The following is a 27411-nucleotide window of genomic DNA, read 5'->3' as shown; positions in this document are numbered from 1 at the left end:
TACAGAAAGAAAGAGGTCAGCTTATCAGATATTAATGCCAACTGCACCATTCGGAGACTACTGGTGCATTTAAATGGGGACCAGAATTTTCTTAAGGGAGAACTTGACTGGCCACCATACCATGTGATGCTGTTACTTGACACTAATTTTAGGATGCAACCAAGTTGCTCAATATCTCCGTAGTCGGCAAGAAATTGCTTGTTTAAGGGGAAAAATAAAAATAAAATTGAAATTACATGACTTCATTTACTTTCCCTCATAAAGGAATGTAATCTTTCTTTGTTGTTGTTGTTGGTTTTTTTTATTTTTATTTATTATTATTTTTTTTTTATAAATATTATATATATATATATATATATATATATGCAACTAGAGAAATACGATCAGATTGATTAGTTATGCCAGTTGAGATTTATTTATTTATTTTGAAGGTTACACAATAAAGGAGGGAAAAAACCAAATAGCGCCCACACTCCAAGAAAAATCTTTACTATAGGCAAACTACAAATATGTGGCACTTTGACGATAACAACACACATATGCAGTCACAGAAAATCAGTTTTAAGTATAATAATAATAATAATAATAATAAATGATATGCAATACACTAATATACTGTACAAATGGCAGAAAAACTTGAAAAATGGACTGGCAATCAATTTCAGAAAGAGAAGACTTACGATCACATAATTCAAAGGAATTTTAAGTTGATATGTTCCATAAGAAAAATTCACAATGACAAAGTTAACTTTGTTTACATTTCTCATTCGCGGGAGCCTTTTTTCCACTCCACAGTAGAAAGAGAAAGAAAAGAATTGTTCAACATGGTATCTAAAATTTTTGCTTTACAAACTTATAGTATTGCCTATAATTCCGGTCACTTGTCACCCTTTCATAGCATGTTCTGTCGAGAGATAAGATCAACAAAGGTATCTTGTCTGCAGGGAATTGTTAAAGCACCCATTGGATGTTCAAATCCAAATTCCTCTTCAGCCTGAATTAGCAAGTCTTGAAATGAAGGCTGGTTTATGATTGAAACAGGAATCACAAACCGCTTCATTTCAGTCTCTCCAACATAAACAGCCAAGTGGCCTTTTGGGATATTAGTTGCTTTCTTTGAGTTTGAAAGAGACCGTCTAAGCCTCTTTGCAGGAACTACACTAGGCAGACGGAAACCCATGTCTATATTTGAGTCTTGAGAGTTGGAAAAAACAGAAGATCTCAAAAGACTTGTTAAACAAGGTAAGCTTTGCTACTTGAAGATATGATGATTTGAGTAACTAAGTCTGTCTGTATATATACATATTTGGAATGGCTGGTGAGGATATTTCCTTCAGCATCAAATGAATGGTGTTGAGAGTCTGTTTGGTAGATGGTGTTCCAGTGGGGGACATGATTTCTTGAGGGATCACATGGGATTGCTTTCTAACTTGTTATGACTAAGAGTTATATTGTAAAAACATGCTGCCCCACCTCCTCTGTGGAATAGTAAGAGTTATATTGTAAAAACATGCTGCCCCACCTCCTCTGTGGTATACTAAAAGTTATATTGTAAAAACATGCTGCCCCAACTCCTCTGTGGTATACTTCTTATTCTTAAGAATGCAAATATTAGGTGTTTCTTTTAATAATTCTATGACCTCTGTGGTATACTTCTTATTCTTAAGAATGCAAATATTAGGTGATTCTTTTAATAATTCCATGACTCTCAAGGAAATAATCTGTGTCATATGGAATGAAGGGTGAGGCATTTGGATGGGATCTACTAATAGGGTTGGTGACTTGCAGATATCAAATGGTCTTGTCTTCCAACTCATTATCAATAATGCAAGAGCTCGATGGGGAAAAAAAAAAAAAAAAAAAAAAAAAAAAATCTTGGAAACATGAAAATTGAAACAGCTATAGTTGTCCAAGGCATTAGTCTTAATTGAGATTATAATTTAAGATCAGACGTGGAAATGGTAGCCAGTAGTTGCCGCAATAACTATCCTGGTCCCGTGATCCACAAATTAGTGTTGGGTCCAATTGGTCTGCTTAATTTGTGAGCAGAAGGGAACTGCATGTCTTGTTCATGTCCATAACCTACCAGGCTTATCTTCTAAGTAGGATTTCTTGCAAATAAACCTTTCTTTTGCTTCTTATGGGTTGTCTATTTTCTGTAATCTCGTCGAGGTGGGGTATGGTGTGCGTATAGTAAAGACAGTTTGGCAGCTACATCTGAATCCTTGATGGTAGGAAGAAGGAAGACAAACCCATGGTGCTTCAATGTGACCATGTCTGTATAATGGGTCCAAGTTTCTTAAACGGAAGATTACCATCTGTTATACTAAAACGGAAGATTTTCTGCACATCCTGCCATCTATATATACAAAAACTGAGTCCAAGTTCTCTCATCACCATCCATCACAGCATTTCTCTGTTTGTCAAGTCTTTTAAGACCTTTTTTCTACCTCATCCTCTTAAACAAATATATAACCATGGCTTTCAGGTTCTCTGCAATTTCTAAGTCCAAAAAAAATCTTCGTCAGTCTCTTTCCACATGGAACCAAGCAAATCAGAAAACCTTAGATGTTCCAAAAGGCTATTTTGCTACATATGTTGGTGAGAGCCAAAAGAAGCGGTTTGTAGTCCCAATATGTTTGTTGAAAGAGACTTCTTTCCAAGATTTGTTAAGCCAAGCTGAAGAAGAATATGGATATGATTATCCAATTGGTTGTGTTACAATCTCTTGCGACGAAGATTTCTTCTTTGATCTCCTTTCTTGCATAAATGTGTGAGATTAATTGGAGGCAAACATACATTCATCAGTAAGCACTGTTTTCACAAGGTGGCTAGAACCCACTGCACCCAAGATGAGTTTCCGCTCAAGCGATGATTTCTGGATTGAAGATCGTATCTGGAGACCCTTTGATTGTTGGCTAAACTTGCTGAATATAGCTGGAGAAGGGTGCTAAAGTTTCTCATATCTTGGTGGACAAGAGAAAAGGTTGGTTCACACGTAGTTTTGAACTACACACTGCTTATCAGCTAAAGGAAGCAATGTGTGAAAGAGACAGCTCAAAGGACATGAAGTCTCTTACCACTATTTGGTCCAAACTTCATTCACTTCCGATATTAAATTTGAGGACAACAGAAGTTTTTTTATTCGTCAACTCATGTACACTGCTTCATTATGCTTTCAAAAATAAAGATTGGAAATAAATTTAATGCTACCATTTTGATCCAAGAGCCTTTTTTCTCATATTTTTCATTTCTTTAATTATTATCTTCCACACTGTCATTTGAATGTTAGATCTTTGGGTTAATGGAGTCACGCAACTAAAGTGATATGTCTGCTCTGAAGTGGTTTTCTGGTTTAACTTGCTCAACAGCCATAAGCTTGAAAAAGATGTAGAAAAATACTAATTAGTCTAGATGCTCTTATCCACGGATCTGTAATTCATTTGCATATTACATAAATATTCTTCAATTCTCTTTTCTATCTAGATCCTCCACCATTATGTTTCCTTATCTTGGACAATTTCAAAACAGGGCCAGCTCATGTGAACTTCAGGAAGGTCTATTTGGCAAAGACAAAGATGGGGGTAGTGTCCCAGATTTAATACTGAGAGAGTTCTTTTTCCTGGCATGAGGTTGGAAATGATTGTATTTTGATCCTTATGAACAGTTTGATTACCTTTACCAACCCCTTTAATTGTGATGAATGAAGAGAAGGACCAACTGTATTAATAGCATTTAGGAAGCTACAATTTGAACCTGAATTTAAAGAGATGACAGTTCGATAAAAGGAACCAAACCATCATTATGATTCGAAAAGTAATAACGGAAAAAACAAGAGACACTGGCTCATAAGCCGAGAGGGGATCACAAGGTATTGTCTACCAACTCATCATTATGATTCATGAAGTAGAAATGGAAAAACATAATTCCTTACTTCCATTTGGAAATCTTTGGTTCTCAAAGTTGCAAAGATTTGGTGTGGCTTTTGGACCCAATGGTGAATGGTGATCGAAGACCAAGTCTACAAATATCCTGTCTATTATTAGAAGTGAATGGTGCGTGATAGACACTAGGATGTGGATCTACTGAGAGCAGAGAGGTTCATGGGATATCACATGGTGCTGTCTTCCAATTCATGGTGCCATACCTGTCTTCCAAGTCATGGTGCCAAGCTTAGGTTCATGAACACCTAAGCTTCCACGATGTCATGACACTTGGTCAGCAGATGTGGCAACATGCCAAGTGTAAGTTGTCTATTTTGTTATAACGAACATGTAGGCAGCCAGCATGTCTGACACGTGTACAAATGATGTGGCACCCGAGGCCATGTGTCAGCATGCGATTAGACTGCGGCATAGACGTGACCACAACGTGTCATGCCACTTATCACCCCACATGGCATGTGTGTGCAAGATGTCAGCCCGTTATCGGCCCAAATGAATACCTAGGCTTCCCCCTGTCATGACACGTGTGTAAGCAGATGTGGCAAAATGTGAAGTGTAAGTTATTTATTTGTTATAAAGTACTTGTAGGCAGCCAGCGTGTTCGACACGTGTACAAATGATGTGGCTCCAAAGCCATGTGTCAGTCTAGGATTGGACTGCAGTATACACGTGGACAAGATCATGCCATGCCACGTATCACACCACATGGCATGCGTGTGCGAGGTGTCAGCTCATTATTGGCCTAAAGGAGACCTAAGCTTCCACGGTGTCAAGACACGTGGTCAGCGGATGTGGCAAAATGCCAAGTGTAAGTTATGTATTTGTTATAATGTACACGTAGGCAGCCAGCGAGTTTGACACGTGTAGGTATGATGTGGCACCCATAGCCATGTGTCAGCTTAGGATTGGACTGCGGTATACATGTGGACAACGTGTCATGCCACGTATCACACCACATGCATGCGTGTGCGAGGTGTCAGCTCGTTATTGGCCCAAAGGAACACCTAAACTTCCATGGTGTCATGACACATTATCAGCAGTTGTGGCAAAATGCCAAGTTATTTATTTGTTATAATATACATGTAGGCAGCCAGCATGTTTGACACGTGTATATCCTATATGGCAACTGAGGGCTTGTGTCTGCTTGCGAGTGGACAAGATATATACATCAGTCACCACGTGTTATATCGTATTGGTTACGATATACACGTAGACTACCAGCGTGCCTCGACAAGTGTATGTGCAACGTGGCCATCTACCAGTTGAAATTGGGCTTGGGCTTATTCATTGGACCAGGCGCTTGTAAAAGATCAGACAATGACATGCCACGCGTGCCTTTGTCAATTGAAAAACAAAGAGAGACTGGGCTTTCTCGTCTCTGGGCTTATTCATTGGACCAGACGCTGAGGAAGAAAGCACACAGGTGAACCGGCCTATATCAACTGATCTAGTTGTCACCTTTACCAGTGACCCAAACTATCTTTTTTTAAGGCTTTATACCAAAAAAGGAAAAAAAAAGTGATCTCTCAAGGCTGACCAATGACGTAAGTAATAATAACCCTACAGTCCTTGGATTGATCATCCAGCCGTTGAAAATTGGTGTTTTCGGTTTTCTTCAAATTATTATTATTATTTTTTTGTCTGATCTTTCTTCAAAATAATATTTAGATAGGTAGCTATATATACTATGTGTATTAACTAAATAAAGAAAAATTTTAAAATTTAAAATTTAGGTGAAGAATTTGACGTTGTAAATTGGCGTTTTTCTTCAATTAATTTATTTTTTGTCTAATCTTTCTTCAAAATAATATATTTTTTTTGCGCCAATAAAAAATAAGTATACTTTTTCTCTTTAATAAAATAAAGAATTTGAAACAAATTTTTTTTTCCTCATTTATGTATAAATAATTTAAAAAGTCCCCAAACTCTTTTTTTTTAGTTTCCAATATTTATATTTTTTAACTTTTAAAGTTATCTTTTTAACTCTAGCTGGCAGTCACATGTAATTTAATTTTGCAATAAATCTGTCCGAGGCATTAATCTTAATTGAGTTTATAATTTAATAAGAGGTGTGGAAATGGCTGCCCGCAGTAGCTGCAGTAACTATCATAATACTATGATCCGCAAAAAAGCAGTGGGTCCAATTGGCCTGTTGATTTTGTAGCAGAAGAAAACTACACCTCTTATTCCATGTCCATAATCTAACAGACTTATCTTTTAAATAGGATTTAATTGTAAACAAACTTTCTTTGCCTCTTGATGTTTGCCTAGGGTATGATGTGTGTCTATACTGATACATTTTGGTTATTTACATGTGAATTCTTCTTGATGATCTGTAGGAGGAAAGAAGACAAACCCACATTGTTCAAATGACAACATGTCGGTCCAATGGGTCCATATCCAAGTTCCTTTTTACCTCCCATTTCACTCCATAGAAGATATTCTGCATAACCTTACCATCTATATATATATATATAGATTTATATGCTCAAGAGAAACACAAGCTTTCTTAGAAATCAAATTCTATCTTGTTTTGTCAAGTCCTCGGAATTTATTTTTTTTTTTTTTTCCTTAGCTCATCCTCTAAAAGAAATATATAACCATGGTTTTCAGGTTCTCTGTAATTTCAAAGTCCAAAAAAAATTTTCTTCAGTCTCTAAAGGCCTTAGATATTCCAAAAGGTTATTTTGCAGTGTATGCTGGGGAGAGCCAAAAGAAGCGGTTCGTAGTTCCAATATGTTTGTTGAAAGAGCCAACCTTCCAAGATTTGTTAAGTCAATCTGAGGAAGAATATGGATATGATTATCCAATGGGTGGTGTTACAGTGTCCTGCCATGAAGACACCATCATCGACCACATTTCTCACTTAAATGTGTGAGAGTGTAGGCAATCATTCATCAGAAAGAAACAGTTTTCATAAAGTGGCTAAAAGACTGATGCATCAAAGACAACTTGACTTCTATGTCCAAATAGTGATTTTTGGATTCAAGTTCATATACCAGAAATTTCTGAATCAAACTGTTGAAGAAAACTGAATCATTCATTGAAATTTCTCACATACTGGGTGGAGAAGATGACATGATGATCTTCTTGTAGTTTGAACTACAAAGAGCTTGTGATCTAAAGAAGGAAGATGTGGAAAGGGCAGGATAAAAAGGACATGAACTCTCAAGTATTAACTGGCCCAAACTTCACACACTCCAATATTTCTTGAATTTGGAGATTGCAGGATTTTGTATTTGTCTATTCCATGTAAACATGTTTCTTGTTATGTGAGAATAAAAGGTTGGAATTCGATTAAATATATTCAACTTAATCTAAAAGCTTTATTATCATATTTTTTGTTTCTTAGTATCTCCATACTTGCTAGTTTAAAATTTTGAAATGTTGGGTTAATGGGGGCAGAGTTGTGTAACAATTTCGTCAAAATTTAAGATTGAAAATTAAGAAAGTATTTCAGTTTATCTTTCTTTGCATGGAGTCTCTGCATACGAACAATTTTCCAATAGGGAAAACTTCATATGAACTTCATGATCAGGTTCCTACGGAAAAGACAGAGGCGGGAGTTGGCACTTCTGCCTGATTGTATTTGAGAGATTTCTAAATTTTGCTGCTGTAACATGATTGCAGACCATATGGAGTTGAAAATTTATGTTCTCTAGTTGAAACACATTAATCAATTTTAATTAATGACGGTTGATTACAAAGACTATCAAGGGGAAAAAAAAAAAAGAAAAAAAAAAAAAAAAGGAACATGAGGTTGCAAATGTTTTGTGTTTTCATCTTTATGAACAGTTTGATTTCTTTTACCGGCTGTTTTAATGGTGGTTACTAAAGAGAAAGAACCAACAGTATTACATTTATAGCCACCTCCTAGAACTGAAATTAATCAGTCATTAGGATCTGTGATAGTGCTTAGTAAGCAATGAAACCTGATTTTAAAAGAATGAAAGCTTGACGAAACCGTCACTATGATTGAGAAAGTAATAATGGAAAATTAGATACATTGGATTATGAGCCATGAGGGGATCACAAGGGATTGTCTACCAACTCATTAATATGATTCATAAAGTAATAAATTGAAAAATGTCATTCCATACCTCCTTTTGGAAATCTTTGGTTCTCAAAATTGCAAAGATTTGAAGTGGGTTTAGGACCTAATGATCATAGAAATGAACTAAATGTGCTGGATATCCTATTTGTTATGAGAAATGAATGGTGAGAGGCATTTGGATGTGGGCCTAATTGAGAGGCAGAGGCTCATGGGGGATAACGTGGTCCTGTCTTCCAATTTATGGTGCTCTACCTATATATTATTGAAAAATAAAATTCAAGAATAAATAGATGTGGACTTCTGAAAACCCATTTTTGAACATGCTTTGGACAATATGGTACCTATATTGTATGTTTTTAACTTAAACCAGAAATCTAATAAATGGTAACTATAATTGCATATGTTTAAAACAAAATGCAAACTCGATGTTTTTAGAACCCTTTTAGCTTAGTTTGATTAAACAATTGTGATTGATCTTGTTCAAAATTTGTTGTGCTTATATGCAGTTAAAATTTCTATTTAATTAGTTGAATCAAGGCTCAACAAATAAGAAAATTGCTATAAAATATATTATATATATATATATATATACCAAGTGATATTCTACTTAGTATTATGGATGACAAAATCAAAATGGCTGTAAAAGATATGGAAATATCCTGAAATTTCAAAATTGATTATATATAAGAAAAAAAAAGTTACAATAACAATTGTAATATATCTTTCCATACATTTCTCATCCACGGGAGCCTTTAACCACTCCACAGAGGAAAGAGAAGAAAAAAATTGCAAAACATGTTATTGCAAAATTTCTGCTCTACAAAATTTAACCTTGTATGTTCGTCCATTAACATTGCCATCCTCATAGCACATTCAAGCCAGAGATGACATCAATGAAGGTATCTTCTCCACAGGGAATAGTTAGAGCACCCATTGGATGTTCAAATCCAAATTCTTCTTCAGCCTGAATTAGCAAGTCTTGAAATGAAGGCTGGTTTATGACTGAAACAGGAATCACAAACCGCTTCTTTTCTGTCTCTCCAACATAAACTGCCAAATGGCCTTTGGGGACATCAACTGCAATTGAGTCACCTTTCTTTGAGCTTGAAAAAGACCGTTTAAGCATCTTAGAAGAAACTACACCAGGCAGACGGAAACCCATGTCTAAAGTTGAAGAAAAATAGACTCAAAGGACTTGTTAAAGGTAAGCTTTGCTACTTGAAGATGTGATGATTTGGATTGCTAATTCAGCATGTATTTATAAATATTTGAAATGGCTTGTATTTCCTTTTGCAACATTTGTTTGGAAAGTGGTATTCCAGTCAGGGACATGGGCTCATGAGGTATCACATGGGATTGCCTTCTGACTTGTTATGATTTAGAGATATGTTGGAAAAACATGCTGCCCCATGTCCTCTGTGGTATACTTTTATTCTCAAGAATGCAAATATTAGGTGTCGTTATAGTTCCAAAACTCTGCAGGAAATCATCTTTGTTATAGGGAATGACTGGTGAGTGGCTCTTGGATGGGGTCTACTATTAGGGTTGGTGACTTGAAGAGATCAGATGGTCTTGTCTTCCAACTAATTATCAATAATGCAAGAGTTGCATGCAGATGCAAAGTTTCTAGGAAACATGAAAAATGATACAGATATAGGTGTCCCAGGCATTAGTCTTAATTGATCTTATAATTTAAGATTAGAAGTAGGAATGGTAGCAGGTAGTTGCTGCAATAGATATCATGATCTTGTGATCCAAAAATTTGTATTGGGTCCCATTTGTCTGGTTATTTATTTGTCAACAGCAAAAAACTTCATGTCTTATTCATGTCCATAATCTACCAGGCTTATCTTCCAAGTAGGATTTCTTGTGAGCAAACCTATTTTTTGCTTCTTATGGGTTGTCTATTTTCTGTAATCTGGATGAGGTAGGGTATGATGTGTGTTTATGCAGATACAGTTTGGTAGCTACATGTGAATTCTTCATAATAATCAGTAGGGAGAAGGAATACAAACCCATGGTGTTCCAAGGAGAAAATGTCTGTCTAATGGGCCCCTATATCAGTTTCTCTTTGACACCCATTTACTGAACCGAAGACTTTCCTCATATCCATTCCACCTATATATACAATTACTAGTCCAAGTTTTCTCATAACCGTATCAATCGAAGCCTTTTTGTTTTTGTCAAGTCATATGAATACTCTTTTCTAGCTCATCCTCTTAAACAAATATATAACCATCGTTTTCAGGTTCTCTGTAATTGCTAAGTCTAAGAAACATCTTCTTGAGTCTTCATCCACATTGAACCAAGTAGCTTCAAAGGGCTTAGACATCCCAAAAAGCTATTTTGCTGTATATGTTGGCGAGAGTCAAAAGAAGATGTTTGTAATTCCAGTATCCATGTCAAAAGAACCTTCCTTCCAAGACTTGTTAAGTCAAGCTGCAGAAGAATATGGATATGATTATCCAATGGGTGGTGTTACAATCTCCTCCCATGAAAACGTATTCTTGGATCTTGTTTCTGGCTTGAATGTGTGAGATTGGAGACAAACATTCATCACAGTTTTCACAAGCGGCTAAAACTCGGTGCACAAACGAAGATCAGTATCTACTCAAAAAATGGTTTCTGCATGAAGGATCATTCTGACAGCAATCTTTGATTGTTGGCAGAACTTGCTGAATCTGACTGGAGAAGAGCGTGGATTGATCCTACATTGAAATTTCTCTCATGATGGGTGGAGAAGAAACCGTGTTGGCCTGGTCAACTTACAGTTTTGAGCTATACATTGCCTGCAAACTAAAGGAGAAAGATGCAAAAAAGACAGCTCGTAGGACACGAACTCTTTTATCACTTTGTTCCAAACCCCATTCAATTCAATATTGAAATTAAGGGCAACAGAAATTTTTATTTGTCAACTCATGCAAACTTCCTTATTGTTCTATCAGAAATGAAGATTGGAATATCTTCCTCTTAATCCTTAACCAAGAGCTTTCATTTTAAAATTTTCATTTCTTAGTTTCTTTTAGACTGCAATTTGAAATTTATGATCATTTGGTTAATGGAGTCAAAGAGTTAAAGATCCAAGAATATGTTTTTAGAAACTCTAACATCTAGAAGCTTGCAGAAGATGTAGAAGAATATTATTGATTATTATAAGTATAGTTATCCATGTATTTTTTATTCATTAATTCAATGCAAAAATATTCTTTAATTCTGTTTTCTCTCTAGATCTTCTACTATTCTGTTTCCGTATATTGAGGAATTTCAAAACAGGGGAGAGCTTCGTGTAAAGGTTTATGTGGCAAAGACAGAGATGGGAGTTGTTAATTGTGCCAAACATAAAACTGAGAGATTTTCTATTCCCTGCTGCCGTAGCATGACTACATGAGGTTTCTATTTCCTGCTTAACACTGGGAGATTTCCATTTCCTGCCTCTGTAACATGATTACATGAGGTTGGAATTTTGTTTTCATCTTAGTTAACAGTTTGATTTCCTTTACCTCCCCCTTAATTGTTGATATTAAAGAGGAGGGCCAAAAGTATTACATTTATAGCCACCTCCTATAAACTGGAATTAATTAGTCATCAGGAACTATGATAATGCTTAGTAAGCTATCAATTGGAACATGATATTAAAGAGATGAGAAGCAACCAAACCACCATTAAGTACCAGAAAGTTATAATGGAAACTACGAGACACTGGCTCATGAGACATGAGGTGATCACAAGGGATAATCTACCAACTCATCATTTTGATTCAGAAAGTAATAAATTGAAAAACATCATTCCCTACCTCCAATAGTTCTGAAAAAAAGTTGCAAAGATTTGGTGTGGCTTTTGGACCCAATGCTCATATGTTAAAAAGCTACCCTGCTGATATCTTGACTTTTATTACTTATTAGTAGTGAAGGGTTAGAAGCATTTGGATGTGGGTCTAATGAGCGGCAAGGCTCATGGGAGATAACATGGTTCTGTCTTCCATGTCCTGATGCCATATACCTATACACTCTTGAAAAAAACTCTAGAATAGGACTGTTTCAAAGTTATTAAAACAGATATGGATTGCTGAGATCTATTTACTGAGATGTGCTTGGATCATCTGATATGTGAAATCTGTCTTGCTTAAAATAATATATACATGCATTGTCTTAAAGGTACAATCCAAATTTTGATGGTCCTTAAAGCCCTTTTATCATAATTTGAATACAGAGTTATGGTTGATGCTGTATAAATTTTTTTCATGCTAATCCAAAGCTAAAAATACAATTATTTAAGTTGAATCAAGGTTCAATAAACAAGAAAATTAATAAAGGTATACAGGTGGTACATCAATTATCAATTTAGATGAGAAATTCAAACAGTTAACAAAGATATAAACTTTCTTAAAAAATTCTATATTGATTATGCATAAAAAAGAGGCTACAATAGCAATGACAATCACGATATCATCTTTCTATACATTTCTCATTTACGGGAGCCATTTTCCAACTCCACGGAGGAAAGAGAAGTAAAAATTGTCCAACATGGTATCGGAAATCACTGCTTTTCAAAATTGTTACTTATAAAATTCCTGTTAGTTGCTACTCTCATAACACATTCAAGCTAGAAAGAAGATCCATGAAGGCATCTTCTCTGCAGGGAATTGTTAGAGCACCCATTGGATGTTCAAATCCAAATTCATCTTCAACTTGAATTAGCAAGTCTTGAAATGAAGACTGGTTAAGGACTGAAACAGGAATCACAAACCGCTTCCTTTCAGTCTCACCAACATAAACTGCCAAATGGCCCTTTGGTACATTAACTGCAAATGAGTGTCCTCTCTTTGAGCTTGAAAGAGATCGTTTAAGCATCTTAGAAGGAACAAGACCAGGCAAACGGAAATCCATATCTTCCTTTGAGAGCTGAGAAAAACAGAATATTCAAAAGACTTGATAAGCAAGGTAAGCTTTGCTACTAGAGGATGTGATGATTTGAGTTGCTAATTAAGCAACCAAAATGGTGTATATATACATAATTGGAATGGTATATGGGACATGTGGTGCTGAGAGTTTGTTTGATGAATGGTGTCCAGTGAGGGACATGGGTTCATAAAGTGATCCCATGGGTTTGCCTTCTGATTTGTCATGACTAAAAATAATGTTGGAAAAACATGATGCCCCACCTCCTCAGTCAAAACTTGAGTCTCAAGGGATGCAAATATTTGGGGTTGCTTTTGTTTCCAATACTCTACAGGAAATCCTCCCTGATATAATGCGAATGAATGGTGAGAGCCATTTGGCTGGGGTATACTGAGAGAGTTGGCCTCATGAAGAGATCAAACAATCTTGTCTTCCAACTCAACATCAATAATACAAGAGAGGCATGGAAAAACAAGGGCTTTTATGAAAAAAGCTGAACCAAATAAATCTATCTGAGGCATTAATCTTAATTGCGCTTATAATTTAATGGTAGATGTGGAAATGGCGGCCAGTAGTTACTGCAATAACTATCATGATCATGTGATCCACTAATAGGCACTGGGTCCAAATGGTCTGTTGATTTTGCAGCAGAAGAAAACTTCACCTCAAATTTTCTTTGCTTCCGTTGGGTTGTCTGTTGGCTCATGGTTGTAATCTGAAAAAGGTATGGTATGATGTGTCTCTATACTGATACAGTTTGGTCATTTACATGTGAATTCTTCTTGACGATCAGTAAGAAAAAGGAAGAAAAACCCACGTTGCTAAAATGAGAACATGTCTGTCCAATGGGCACCTATCCCAGTTCCTGTTTACAGTCCATTTGACTCCATAGAAGAAGGACTTGTTAAACAAGGCAAGTGCTGAGACTTAAGGACTTGATGATTTGTAATTGAATTGCTAGTTTAGCAACCAAAATGGCATATATACACATTTTCCAACGGTAAGAATGATATTTCATTCTGCATTGAATGAATGGTGCTGAGAGTTTGTTTGATACATGGCGTTCAGCAAGGGACATTGGTCATGAGAATGATCACATGGGATTGCCTTCTAACTCGTTGTATATGAGTAAAAGTTATGTTGCAAAACATGGTGTCCCACCTCTTTTGTAAGAAAAACTTATATTTTTAAGAATTCAAAGAGTTGGTTTTGCATTTGGTTTTAATACTCTGAAGAAAATCCTCCTGACATGTTGTATGGAATTGATGGTGTGAGGGAATTGGCATTCGTCATATCATAAGCCATCAAATGGTCTTGTCTTCCAGCTCATCCATAATGCAAGAGTGTAATGGAAAGCAAATGGTTCCATGGAACATGAAAGCTGAACGATATAAGTATTGTCTGGGCGTAGTCGTAATTGAACTTATATTTTAAGAAATATATGGAAATGATAGCCAGTAGTTGCTTCAGTAACTATCTTGAGTCTGTGATCCACAAATTAGTATTGGGTCCAATTGGTCTGTTGATCTTGTCAGTATAAGAGTAACTTCATGTCTTACTCAAGTCCATAAACTACCAGGCTTATCTTTTAAGCAGGATTTCTTGTAAACTACTTTTTTTTTTTTTTTTTTTTTTTTGGCTTCTTATGTGTTGTTATTTGTCCGTAATGTGGATGAGGTAGGGTATGAAGTTTATCTATGCAGACACAGGTTGGTCATTTACCCGTGAATTCCTCAGTGATCTTGGTCCGTAGGAAGTAGGAAGACAAAGCCATGTTGTTCCAATAACAACATGTCTGCCTGATGGGTCCTATTCCAGTTTCTCTTTACCATCCTTTTACTAAACTTAAGATTTTCCCTATATCCTTCCATCTATATATACAAGTCCAAGTTTTCTCATTACCAATACATCAAAGCCTTTTTCTGTTTGTCAAGTCCTCTGAAATCTTTTTTATAGTTCATACTCTTAAAAGAAATATATATGTTGGAACAAAGTCGGAAAATTTCCAACAAAGTCGAAAAATTTCCAACAATCTGTCGTCTTCTAAATTTGCAGGTTCAGACAATTGTATTGATTATTGGAGAACAAAAAATAATCTTACAAGACCCGATTGCCTTAATGATTAAAAGACTTTTAAAATAAAATTTCAATTAGAAAAACAACTAAGAACAATAAACTAAAGGAAGCAAATTCTAAAGAGAATAAACTAATTAGTTTATATTCTTGTAGTTATTTGTGGAAGTGTGTAAATGTTTCCTTTAAAGCCAATAAAGCTCCTATTTATATATGTAGAAAACTTCGAGTTGCTTCATGCGTTTCCGATGTGGGATTTTTTCTAAACTCCAACTTCAAAATTTCAATTTATACATGTGACAATTACATGACCATTTAATCTCCAATCAATGTGGAATTAAAGTCATTTAATTAATCTTCCAAAAATAATATTTCAAAGAATTAAAAATATTAATTTGAAAAATTAATATTTTGGCCCAAACATTGCCCCCTTGCTTTGTAATTTTGTAGTTACTTGCAAAAATTGCAAAGCAATATAGTATTAACTTGGGTCTTGGATGATAGCCTTATGATAGCTTCATGCCTTAAAAAAAAAAACATTCCATATGCACGTAACCAGCAAAGGCCAAAACTCATGATTCTATATGCAAGTATGCCGTGGCACTCACTTCACCAGAGCATCATGATATATATTTAATCCTTTCCTTCCATCCCCTTTGAAATCTTTTGTTCCCATCAGATGTTCAAATAAACGGGCCAAACATATATATATATGCTCATATCAAATCAATAAATACACATTTTGCCCGGAATACTTCATATTAAACACTTAGAAAATAACCAAGCCTCCAATTTTGCCAATCAATTCTTGCGGCAAATCTTTCGAGATTACATCCATATATATATTTTTGGTGCCCAATCATTTTATTCTTAAAAAAAAAAACCTATTTCTGGCATAAATCCTTGCTGCCAAAACGTAGTCTTATCTAAACTTACGTAATTTGGCACCATTCCATAAACTTTCCTACTGAACTAATTCCTTGCCATCGGAAAGATCTTCCTTGAACAATTACCTTTTACATCACCATATTTTTTTTTTTTTCAACAAATAAAGCTGTTTCCCTTTTCAAATCTTCCGTTAACCCTAATTTCCTTTATAAATAAAATCTCTTCAGTCCCCCGACCATGTTCATTCACACCACATTCTCAAGCCGCCACAGCTCTCAAACCAGCTTTGAAACCAACTGCCTTTTCCTTTTGCAACCGGCGCAGCGGAATCGCATCGCGGATTGTACTGCTAGGTCCTCCATCACTCGGCCAGTATGTCTTTGATTCTTTTGAATGCTTGCAACTGTAACAATGTCCTAGCTACAGACCGAATAGTATGGCTAACCGCATGAAGTTTTCGTGGTTTGTTTTCTCTTGCAGGTTTCAAACTCTACATACATACCCAGTCCGTTGCAAAGCTCCTGCTTCCGTTGAACCGTGCACCGAACATCCTCACATTATCTGGTAACTGCCCCTTCTTGAACCTATTTAACGCACCACTTAGCACTTCTTGCACAAAATGCCATCTGTCTATCATTCGGCCAGTAAAGGATCCTCCATACTTATATATATGCACAGCAGTACATCATCTAACCACTCACGGATTCACATATATATATATATATATATATCAAGGTAGCCACATGTCTTTTGTCCAACCCACCAGCATTCTCATGCGTTTTCCCCTTTTTTAATATGCTCGTACATGTGCAGCATGAAAAACTCACACAATGACACACGGCTTTTGCATTATACATATATCGAAAAGGTGGCCTCATGTCTTTTCCCGGCCACACATGCTCCTCTTGACTCTGTATGTATATATAAATGTATAGAATATAAAGCATGAATGCTTTCACAGTGGTAGCTTTTACGTATGTCAGATATCTCATGCTTTGTTTTTTTTTTTTTTTTTTCTTTTAATATATATGGTCACGTGGAGCATAAAAACACACACCCCAAGGCACACCACTTCATGGTTGTTTAAACTTTATTCAAGCCGTTGAATTTTTATTTTTATTTTTATTTTTCACAGGTAATCGACTCGATGAGAACACAATTTTACCAAGGCTGTAAAATAAAAAATAATGAGGTTCAAGATTCATCTCAACAGTCAAAGGTACTAGTGGTCTTAATTTAGCATATTAAATATATATATATATATATATATTGAAATATTCTTTTTATATGTGGCAGGTGACTAATAAAGACAAATTGTCATATGTGGACCAGCTTAAGTAGGCTATCAATCACACCAAAAATGCTATTGATGATAGGATTTTGATTGAGAGAAACCAATTCTACAAAGAATTTAGCCTTGGCCTCCGATTCAAAGACAAAATGCCTTGTGAAGTTGAAGTTGCATTCCAAACTCACCCGAATAAAGTTCTACTATTTTCCTCAATATCCTTGGATTGGGCTAAGTGGGAAGACTCTAAACCTTTCAAGTCGTGGCCAGTCACACCTCCGGAGTGGATTACATGGGTGGATCGATTGGACCCTTATTACGGCAATACTTGGAAGAAATCTAGAATTTATGCGGCGATACATCTATCCTGTCTTGACCTCCCATGCGACAAGGGCTTGATTGCAGCTGGACTTTGCTTTTGGTCTTCTGTTTCCAATGTTTTTTATTTCAAGTTTGGAATGATGACACCGACCTTGATGGATCTAGCTGTTCTGCTTGGCCTTAGACCTCATGGCGAACTTTTGTCCATTATTGCTCTATCTCGAGACAGCATGCTGCGTTATGAAGAAGCCAACTTCCTAAAGCAAGAAGCTTCTTACAACCATTTCCTGAAGAACATCCAAGGCAAAGACAATCCACCCTCGAATCAAGAACACCTTTCTTTTCTTCTTTTGTGGTTGTGCAGGTACATCTTTTGCATGCCTTTGATGCAAGTGACGAAAGGGTACATTCACATCGCTGAAGCTCTTGTTGTTGGTTCACTCTATGCTTTTGGACCTCCTGTTCTTGGTAACCTATACCGAGGAATCAACAATGTCATCAATGCTAACATAGACAGCATCATGCCAGACCTCTGTAGATATTGCAGCTTTGGTTCCATGCCTACTTTCCTAAGAAGAGGCCATCTCTGTCCACCAACCAACCTAATACACTCCTCGGCCGTCAAATCCTTCAAAATGGTTTGCAGGGACATTCGGCCAAAGATTGCTTTGACTTCTTCTACTCCACAGACGATCAGGCTCCAGAGACTTTTTCTATGCTGACCAGATATCCTTTTCTTCCTTCTTGGTTGAGTACCACACTTAATCCTTGCTAGGGCATAGAGAAAAATCCTCCATTACTGAAGACTTTGAAGATTATTTGGTCTTGCATGCTGATCAATCGAGAGCTTCCTTTTGATCGAAGATTCAAATACAACCAATGCAGTGTAGAAGTTTACTATCCAAATCTCGTGGCTCAACAATTTGGTCTTTGCCAAGCTATTCATGTACCATGGGTGTTTTCTCATAATCTTTATTCCACATATCGACCATCTTTTTCTATCATGCACTCCTAACTAGGTCGAGATCCAAATGATAAAAGCAGGACGAAAAATATGTTGACCACCACTTCTTCCATAGTTTCAAATTTGACCATCGAAGACTTCTTATTGGTTGAAGAATCAATCATGTCTTCTTTTATCAGGTCGTCATCCAAGTTCTTTATGCATGGGATAACTTCAGCGCTTTGCTTCCTACCCATACCAGAAATTGATTTTTTACTCCGGAAGGGCCGGCTTCTGATGAGACAACGGCTTTTTTAGCCGTGACTTCAGCCATCTTCTTCAAACCTCGGGTCTACCCTCCATACCGCAAAGGTGCGACTCCAATTCCTTCAATATATTATCATCTTTCTGATTTTCAGACCGAGTTAATATTGTCACTGGCTTTCTTTTAGCAGCCTTCTCATGAGCCTTTACTTCTTCTGCCAGTCTTCTTGCCGCAGTATGTTGTCATTGCATCTATCTTTTCTGAGTCCTAGTGAACGGCTGATAATGCTTATATTCCGCATGGTACCACCCGCCTGTTTCTGTAATTAGTGGCTAGAACATCCTTGGCTTCTCAATTTTATAAGAAACCATTCTTGTTCGATTATCCTTCAAAAATGTAACTTGAAGCTTGGAGTCAAATTGTGCCCTCGGGTGTTGATGGTGTAGCTTTCAATGCCCATCTCGCACCTTTGGTCCTAGGCGTTGGAATACTAACTTTGGACTATGAGGCCTGTAATTCTCTGGTGGTGATTTTACTACATTCTGCTCACATATCTTTACAGGTTGCTTCTTCCCATTGTCTACTTCATGCTTGCAACGAGTACAAAGCACCTGAGCAAATGGTTCGGCCTTTTTGGCCGAATACTCCTTCCTTGGTCTATTCTCCCTTTTCCAGACTCTACCAGACGAGGGTTGTCCTAGATCAACTTTGACTCTAGGGTTGGTCAACTCATAAATATTGGCTAAAACCATATCCACTTCAGCCGATGGGAAAGGATTGCTATCAACCTCCATCACATCCTTTCCTTTTTTCGGGAACTTCACGGTACCCTTGTCATTTAGTGCTTGAATGGCATTTTGGAATACCACACAGTGCACAGTTTGATGTGTCCACATGCCATGCCACTTGTAGTATGTTTCTTTTTAATTTCTTTAGCTGTGGGTAAAACATGGCTGTCAAGTAATTTAATTACCTTGTCGGCCAATAGATGATCAAAAATTTAATCGGCTTTGGAGATGTCAAAGTTGTAAACCTTCTCCGGCTCGAGCCGATTCTTTTTCATATTCATGATCAATCGAGGAATCCTTTGGTTCCTTGTTGGTCTAGCTAAGGCTTTGCATACGTATGGCCTAGTGGCCACTACCTTAGCAGCATCGATTTTAGCGGAGGCATCCTTGATCTCTTAGTCTTCAGCTTCGACTGAATAAATCTCCTTACTTGGGTCTCTATAGTATGATCCCCGAGATGAGTTCTTTCTCTGATATTCTTCCCTCAAAATACTTTCGTATCTAGATGCTCGAGAGATTAACTCGAATAAATCATGAAACTCTGTCCCCTCAAACTTCTTCCAAAGCTTGTAGCTCAATCCGCTCTGAGCTAGCTTAACAAACTCTCTTTCTGGTATATCCAAGTAACATCTGATCCTTGCCCTCTTGAACCGGGCAATAAAGTTCTCTGCCGATTCTCTTTCCATCTGACGCAAATATGACAAATCAGCCATGGAAATCTCTGGCTCAATCCTATAGAATTGCTCATGGAATTTCTGCTCTAATTCTTGCCACATATGGATTGAGTTGGGTTGCAGGTTGATGTACCACGAGAAAGCAGAACCTGTCAAAGAGTTAGCAAACAGATGGAGCTTTAAAAATTCATTGGCTGCAGCTTCTCCACACTGGATAGTGAAGCGGCCTATGTGCTCCACAGTAGACTGATTCTCTTCACCCTAAAATAAGGTGAATTCAAGAAATCTGAATCCCCTTGGAAACTTTATCCAATCAATAACCTCAGAGTAAGGCCTTCTGTAGGATGGTCGACCAACTCTTCTGAATGCTGGGCCGATCATTTCCTGGATTATTGTCTCGACGGCCTCCCTATCCATTCCATGGCCATTGTTCATCCAATTTCGGACATTTTACGCATGTCTCCATGCCGGGCCGTGGCAGTCGGCCTGGTGGTGATGGTCTTCATTTTGGCCATACAGAAAGTTTTGGCCAAATTATTCAGCATGCCCCCCACCATGACCTTGATTTCGAATGTGTGGGAAAGCATGGGGCTGAAAGTCTACCCTTCCTCCGTTAACATTATTTGTGGCCTGACGGGCCAGCATGCCATAAGGTGCGGCCTGAAAAGCCCGCACTACATGCGGTACGACTTAAGGGGCCAGTACAATCTGTTCTTCTTGGCCATTTCTAACATTCTGGCCTTGGTTTTCAGTTACTCCTCCACCATGAATTGGATTCCAAACTAGTGGAGGAATATAAGGTTGTCGTTCTGGCACGACTATCCTTCCTTCATTTCCATTCGTTCTCGCCGGAACAGTTGGTGCATCAGTCCTTGACGTGTTGCCTTCAGGCATGGCTGAAAAGGCCTGCATCTGTTCTTCTTGGCCAGTAAATGGCCTTACGCCACTTGAGGAGGCTTGAGTAACCTGCAATTGTTGACGCAACAAATCCATAATGCCTTCCAACATTCATTGCTGGTCTCATGATATTTTTCCATTTTCCTTTAACCTTCTTTCAGATATCGGGATAGCTCAAGGATCGATTCCTGGGTTGACATCTCCGCCAAGTCGAAAGTCTTGCAGCTTCTTCCTCTTTGTTGTTGTTATGGGTGTCAGACTCCAGAGATCTTGAGAAAGTCTAAACCATTGTCCTCGATTGAAAATTTGTGTTGTCCCATCGAGCGTGCCAAAAAGATATGTTGGAACAAAGTTGAAAATTTTCCAACAATTTATCGTCTCTTAGATTTGCGGGCGTACCACTTCAAACCTGTAACAGTTCAAAAAAAATAAAAGAAAAATGTGCGCCAATTGATTGTATTGATTATTGGAAAACAAAAAGTAATCTTTTAAGGCTTGATTGCCGTAATGATTAAAGGACTTTTAAAATAAAATTTCAACTAGAAAAACAACTAACAATAATAAACTAAAGGAAGCAAATTCTAAAGAGAATAAACTAATTAGTCTATATTCTTGTAGTTGTTTGTGGAGGTATGTAGAGGTCCCTTCAAAGCCAATAAAGCTCTTATTTTTATATGTAGAGAACTTGGAGTTGCTTCATGTGCTTCCGATGTGGGACTTTTCCTAAACTCCAACTTCAAAATTTCAATTTATACATGTGACAATTACAGGACCATTCAATCTCCAATCAATATGGAATTAAAGCTATTTAATTAATCTCCCAAAAATAATATTTCAAAGAATTGAAAATATTAATTTGAAAAATTAATATTTTGGCCCAAACAATATATTAAAATGGTTTTTAGGTTTTTAGGAATTTCAAAGTCCAAAAAAAATGTTCTTCAGTCTGCATTGACATGGAACCATGCATCTCCGAAGGCCTTGGAAGTTCCAAAAGGCTATTTTGCAGTGTATGTTAGGGAGAGCCAAAAGAAGCGATTCATTATTCCATTGTCTTTTCTTAAAGAGCCTTCTTTCCAAGATTTATTGAGCCAAGCTAAAGAAGAATATGGATATGATTATCCAATGGGTGGTGTAACAATCTCCAGTTGTGAATATGTCTTCATCAATCTCATTTCTCGGTTGAATGAGTGAGAGTGGATGCAAACAGTGGTTTCTAGATGATCAAACCCAGAGCATTCTCAATTAAAACCATGCAAGAACTTGCTGTGTCAGGCAGGAGAAGCGTGCTAGATTATTCATCCAGTGAAATTTCTGACATCCTTGGTGACGAAGAAAACTTGATGATTCACTTGTAGTTTTGAACTACACACACAGCTTGTGAGCCAGAGGAAGACGTGAAAAAAGCCAGCTCTAAGGACATGAACTTTCTATCATTATTGGCCCAAACTTCACTCCCTTCAATCTTGAATTTGAGGGCAGGAACAGAACTTTTTGTATGTCAACCCCATGTAATCTTCTTTCATTGTCTTTCAAATGAAGATTGAAATTAAATTTTAAAAAGTTCATTAAAATCTGAGAGTTCTCTTCTCATTTTTTTTTTTTTTCATTTCCTAGTTTCTCAGGACTGCCATTTGATAATTTTGATCATTGGGTCAATGGAATTCATAGACATCTGGAACAGTTTCTTTCAATTTCATAGAGAGTACGATCCAATCTATACTTGATTTTCCTTTTTATTTGCACATGAAGAATTTCAGTGCAGGGCAAACCTCACTTTCCTGTGCTGCAACATGGCTAGATGTCCATGAGTTTGAACTTCCAAATGTTTGTGTTTTCCATCGCTCAGAACAGTTTGATTCCTTAATTTAGCCCCTCAGTTGTGGATATTGAAATGTTTGTTAGAGAGGGGACATCTAAAGAATCAAATACATTTGAAAAGCTTTAACTCCATTTTCACTTTTTGGAGGGTTTCTTGAGATACCTCACATTACTCATTCAAATTGCTATGATAAAGTTGAACATGCAGCATATGGCTAGCAGCACTTTAGTTTTTCTTTTTTGTTTTCCTTGTTGATTGATTATTATTACATTAACAAAAGCTCAAATTTGCTGTCCAAAAAAGTAGAATTCAGATTCAATAATCATGAAAAGCTTGTATAGACATCCTAATGTGTCATTCTACTAAGTACGTACTAGAACCCACAACTTATGACCAAGGAAACCAAATAGTCTGTGGATGATGAAAACACAAAAGTTTTATAAGATCTCAGTGCATGACATATAATGAAGTGATCCACACTCTTTGCCTATGCCAGACAACTTGTTGACAAACTGATCTACACTCTTTGCCTATGTCAGACAAACCAAATTATGAAGTTCAGGAAGCAGAAATTATCCAGGACTAATTAGTATAAAAGTTGAAGATGCAAGTGCAGGGGACTAATCTTAAACCAAATTATCAGAATAAATTTATGTTTGGCTAATATGTTTTGGTGAGACTATTGTGACGAGTATATATATATGTATAGATTTTGATGGAGTGACTTATTTATATTTTGAGTAACCCTTTTGGATGAGAATCTAGTTACTTACTTTGATTATTTTGAACAAGTTGAAGTCAATTTGGAAAGAAGCCTGACACTTGGGAAATGAGAGGGCTTGCCTAGGGAACTTTCTTCTTTCCGTTCCATGGCCATGGCGCATTGAGCCTGATTTTGGGCCTTTGTTCTCAGTTATTGATCCTGCGCCTGAGGCCTCTTGAGGGCCCAAATTTGGGCTTGGACTGGGTCCTAGGACTGAGTCTTGGGCCCCGGGGAAATTGGGACTGGAACCATTTCAATTGTATCATAGTTTTAATTTGGGGAATTTAGCCCAATACCCACAAAAATAGAGGGCTAATGATATTTACCCCTTCTTCGTCAAGTTTTTTTTATCTACCCCTTGCTTCCTATTTTGCCCCTACTAAAACAAAAAATTACTTTACTTTTCCTTTTCTCATTCTTAAAGCCAATAATTCCGGGTTCCTGCACCTCTGCTTTCCTTTCTTTCTTCTTGCCTGAGAAAACCCACAAATAATCCCATTAAAAATCTTGCTCGACCTCTTTTTTCCTTTCCCCCATGAAAAATCAAATTTACACCTTTTTGATTGTTCACGAAAATCCCTTTAGAGAAATTATGCTAAGGAACGAAAATCCCAAAATCTCTGAAACATTTCTCAAATTGGCCAAAAAAATACGATGACTGTAGACCTTCGATAATTCTCGAGGAAATCGTCGGTAACCAACACATACCCTATGGAAAAATTACCGACGGTTTCGTCGGTAATTCCCGAGGGTGTACAGTCCACAACATTTTACCAATTTTTTGGGTCCCACAAGTCCCATAACGTGTGTTGAATGCAAAAACATGGCAAATAGGGATTCTAAAATTATGCTAAGTAGAGAAAATCCCAAAATTTCATAAAAGTGTATCAAATTTTGCAAAAAATTTGGATGACTGTTCACCCTCGGTAATTCCCGAGGAAATCGTCGGTAACCAACACATACCCTCTGGAAAAATTACCGACAGTTTCGTCGGTAATTCCCGAGGGTGTACAGTCCATAACATTTTTACCAATTTTTGGGGCCCCACAAGTCCCATAACGTGTGTTGAATGCAAAAACATGGCAAATAGGGATTCTAAAATTATACTAAGTAGAGAAAATCCCAAAATTTCATAAAAGTGTATCAAATTTTTCAAAAAATTTAGATGACTGTTCACCCTCGGTAATTCCCGAGGAAATCGTTGGTAACCAACAAATACCTTCTGGAAAAATTACCGACGGTTTCGTCGGTAATTCCCGAAGGTGTACAGTCCATAACATTTTACCAATTTTTTGGGCCCCACAAGTCCCATAACGTGTGTTGAATGTAAAAACATGGCAAATAGGGATTCTAAAATTATACTAAGTAGAGAAAATCACAAAATTTCATAAAAGTGTCTTAAATTTTGCAAAAAAATTGGATGACTGTTCACCCTCGGTAATTCCCGAGGAAATCGTCGATAACCAACACAGACCCTCTGGAAAAATTACCGACGGTTTCATCGGTAATTACCGAGTGTGTACAGTCCATCACATTTTACAAGTTTTTTGGGCCCCACAAGTCCCATAACGTGTGTTGAATGCGAAAACATGCAAAATAGGGATTCTAAAATTATGCTAAGGAGAGAAAATCCCAAAATTTCCTAAACGTGTCTCAAATTTTGCAAAAAAATATGATGACTGTTCACCCTCGGTAAATACCGACGAAACCGTCGGTAATTTTTCCAGAGGGTATGTGGTTGGTTACCGACAGTTTCCTCGGGAATTACCGAGGGGGTACAGTCATCCAATTTTTTTGTAAAATTTGAGACACGTTTATGAAATTTTGGGATTTTCTCTCCTTAGCATAATTTTAGAATCCCTATTTTGCATGTTTTTGCATTCAACACACGTTATGGGACTTGTAGGGCCCAAAAAATTGGTAAAATGTTATGGACTGTACACCCTCAGGAATTACCGACGAAACCGTCGGTAATTTTTCCATAGGGTATGTGTTGGTTACCGAAGATTTCCTCGGGAATTATCGAAGGTCTACAGTCATCGTATTTTTTTGGCCAATTTGAGAAATTTTTCAGAGATTTTGGGATTTTCTCTCCTTAAGATCATTTTATAATCCATATGTTGCATGTGTTTTCATTTAACACACGTAAGGGGACTTTTGGGGCCCAAAAAATTGGTAAAATGTGATTGCCATAGGGGTTTCAGTAATTACCGACGAAACTTCGGTAATTTTTGAAGCAAAAACAAATTGAACGTTGTCATTTTTTAATGCCGTTTGATCGCTTACTTTGTTAGAATTTATCATTAATAATGCTACATTTAGCATGTTATTGGTTGGAACACATATGATTGAAGTTGTCGGATGGAATTGTGGTGATTCTTTTACGACGGTGTACAAAGAAACTTAGTTGGCCAATTTGTCAGAAGATTGCACTGGGGACCGCAAGAGGATTGGCTTATTTGCATTATGGGGCTCAACCTTGAATTATCCACAGAGACATAAAAGCTAATAATATACTTTTGGATGAGATGTTTGAAGCCAAGGTGGTGGATTTTGGACTTGCAAAGTTCACACCTGAGGGAATGACACATTTGAGCACCAGGGTTGCTGGAACTATGGGATATGTGCCCCAAAGTACGCCTTATATGGACAGTTGACAGAGACAAGTGATGTATATAGCTTTGGTGTTGTGCTTCTTGAGCTTCTAAGTTGGAAGAAAGCTCTTCTTGTTGGTAATGAGGATCAACCCTCCCTTGTGACTGATTGAGCTTGGTCATTAGTGCATGATGGCAGAGCTTCAGATGTCATTGAATATGATATGCCAGACAAAAGTCCACCTCAGGTTTTAGAGAAGTATGTATTAGTTGCAATTCTTTGTTCTCATCCGCAGTTGTATGCTAGGCCAACAATGGATCAGGCTGTGAAAATGTTGGAAACGGACATGTCAATTCCCTCCACTCCAAAATGGCCAATTCCTCTGGTAGCTAAGCTTAGTGACATTGAAAGATCTGTGAGCACTAGCGGCTCGGGTACGGTCGTGAGTCCTAGAGGTTATAGTTCATATACATATGAAAGTGATCGCTCTTTGGAACTCAAGGAAGAAAGTCGAACTTTAGGTTCCCGAGTAGAAGAGCTGTCATAGTCGGAAGGGGCAAGTTCGGGCTCCAATATTGGAAGTCGGGGTTTGTATAACTTGACGTGAGAGATAAATTGGTGGTGTTTGTTTCACTCTCCACTAATTTTTATGCTTACCCTTCGTTTGGTTCTTGGCTTACACTGCAGGGTTCTTTGAGTCTAGACTTTGCATCTCTCATTGTAAAGATTAAGATAGATGCATTATAGAGTTGATTCTTTGAATTGAAATAGTGTGAACTGGGTACAGAATTTTTGCTGTTAGTTGAGAATAATGTCTTACTTAATGAAACCATTTTGTGTTTGGAAGTTTGATGATTTGCAAATGCAAAGATGCTAACATAGCAGTTGTACCATAGTTCATACCCTACTCCAGATAATAGGGTTGTATGTAATAGTTATATCCTACATATTCTTTTCTGTTTTTGTAATTTTGGTGTCTCTTCATAAGGAAATTTTAAGTAATCAACTTGGAGCTGTGCCTTTTTTATGAATGTTTTCTTGTTACTTTTTCTGCCTTTTATGTAAAGCCCTTCACACGGTGCTGACTTAAACATTTAGGATCTATTTTGTTGTTACAGCCTGTACTTATGTATATGAGGACAAAAGGGTTCAAATACTAACTCATCTCCATGTCATGGTCTGTTGTCCTTATCGTATT

The 27411-nt window shown here is 37.1% G+C and overlaps 4 protein-coding genes and 1 pseudogene across 4 annotated transcripts; 2 read left to right on the top strand and 3 right to left on the bottom strand.

Moving 5' to 3' along the window:
• Positions 1–670: 670 nt before the first annotated feature.
• Positions 671–1259, bottom strand: LOC107426686 (auxin-induced protein 15A). The gene has a single exon (XM_016036928.4). It carries the CDS (start codon positions 1178–1180, stop codon positions 893–895), a length of 288 nt encoding a protein of 95 aa, XP_015892414.3. The 5' UTR covers positions 1181–1259; the 3' UTR covers positions 671–892.
• A 7403-nt stretch (positions 1260–8662) lies between these two features.
• On the bottom strand, positions 8663–10348 carry LOC107426689 (auxin-induced protein 15A-like). The gene has a single exon (XM_025077858.2). It carries the CDS (start codon positions 9158–9160, stop codon positions 8861–8863), a length of 300 nt encoding a protein of 99 aa, XP_024933626.1. The 5' UTR covers positions 9161–10348; the 3' UTR covers positions 8663–8860.
• LOC107426527 (auxin-induced protein 15A) lies at positions 9385–10535 on the top strand. Its single transcript, XM_016036723.3, has 2 exons — positions 9385–9509; positions 10247–10535. Exons 1-2 carry the CDS (start codon positions 9385–9387, stop codon positions 10533–10535), a joined length of 414 nt encoding a protein of 137 aa, XP_015892209.1.
• Positions 10536–12337: 1802 nt separating this feature from the next.
• LOC107426688 (auxin-induced protein 15A-like) lies at positions 12338–12955 on the bottom strand. Its single transcript, XM_016036930.4, has one exon. The coding sequence runs from the start codon at positions 12882–12884 to the stop codon at positions 12585–12587; it is 300 nt and encodes a 99-aa protein (XP_015892416.3). The 5' UTR covers positions 12885–12955; the 3' UTR covers positions 12338–12584.
• An 8972-nt stretch (positions 12956–21927) lies between these two features.
• On the top strand, positions 21928–26760 carry LOC125422686 (probable LRR receptor-like serine/threonine-protein kinase RKF3; annotated as a pseudogene).
• The last annotated feature ends 651 nt before the right edge of the window (positions 26761–27411 follow it).

This window comes from Ziziphus jujuba, chromosome 9 (assembly GCF_031755915.1).
Source record: "Ziziphus jujuba cultivar Dongzao chromosome 9, ASM3175591v1".
NCBI lineage: Eukaryota > Viridiplantae > Streptophyta > Magnoliopsida > Rosales > Rhamnaceae > Ziziphus > Ziziphus jujuba.
This window is presented reverse-complemented; position numbering and strand designations above follow the sequence as displayed.

Bases quoted from the DNA above. Each gene is read 5' to 3' on its own strand.
- LOC107426689 (XM_025077858.2), bottom strand. From the start codon at position 9,160: ATGGGTTTCCGTCTGCCTGGTGTAGTTTCTTCTAAGATGCTTAAACGG.
- LOC107426527 (XM_016036723.3), top strand. From the start codon at position 9,385: ATGTTGGAAAAACATGCTGCCCCATGTCCTCTGTGGTATACTTTTATT. The intron at 9,510-10,246 runs GTGAGTGGCTCT...CATCGTTTTCAG, and splicing joins TTTGTTATAGGGAATGACTG to GTTCTCTGTAATTGCTAAGT.
- LOC107426686 (XM_016036928.4), bottom strand. From the start codon at position 1,180: ATGGGTTTCCGTCTGCCTAGTGTAGTTCCTGCAAAGAGGCTTAGACGG.
- LOC107426688 (XM_016036930.4), bottom strand. From the start codon at position 12,884: ATGGATTTCCGTTTGCCTGGTCTTGTTCCTTCTAAGATGCTTAAACGA.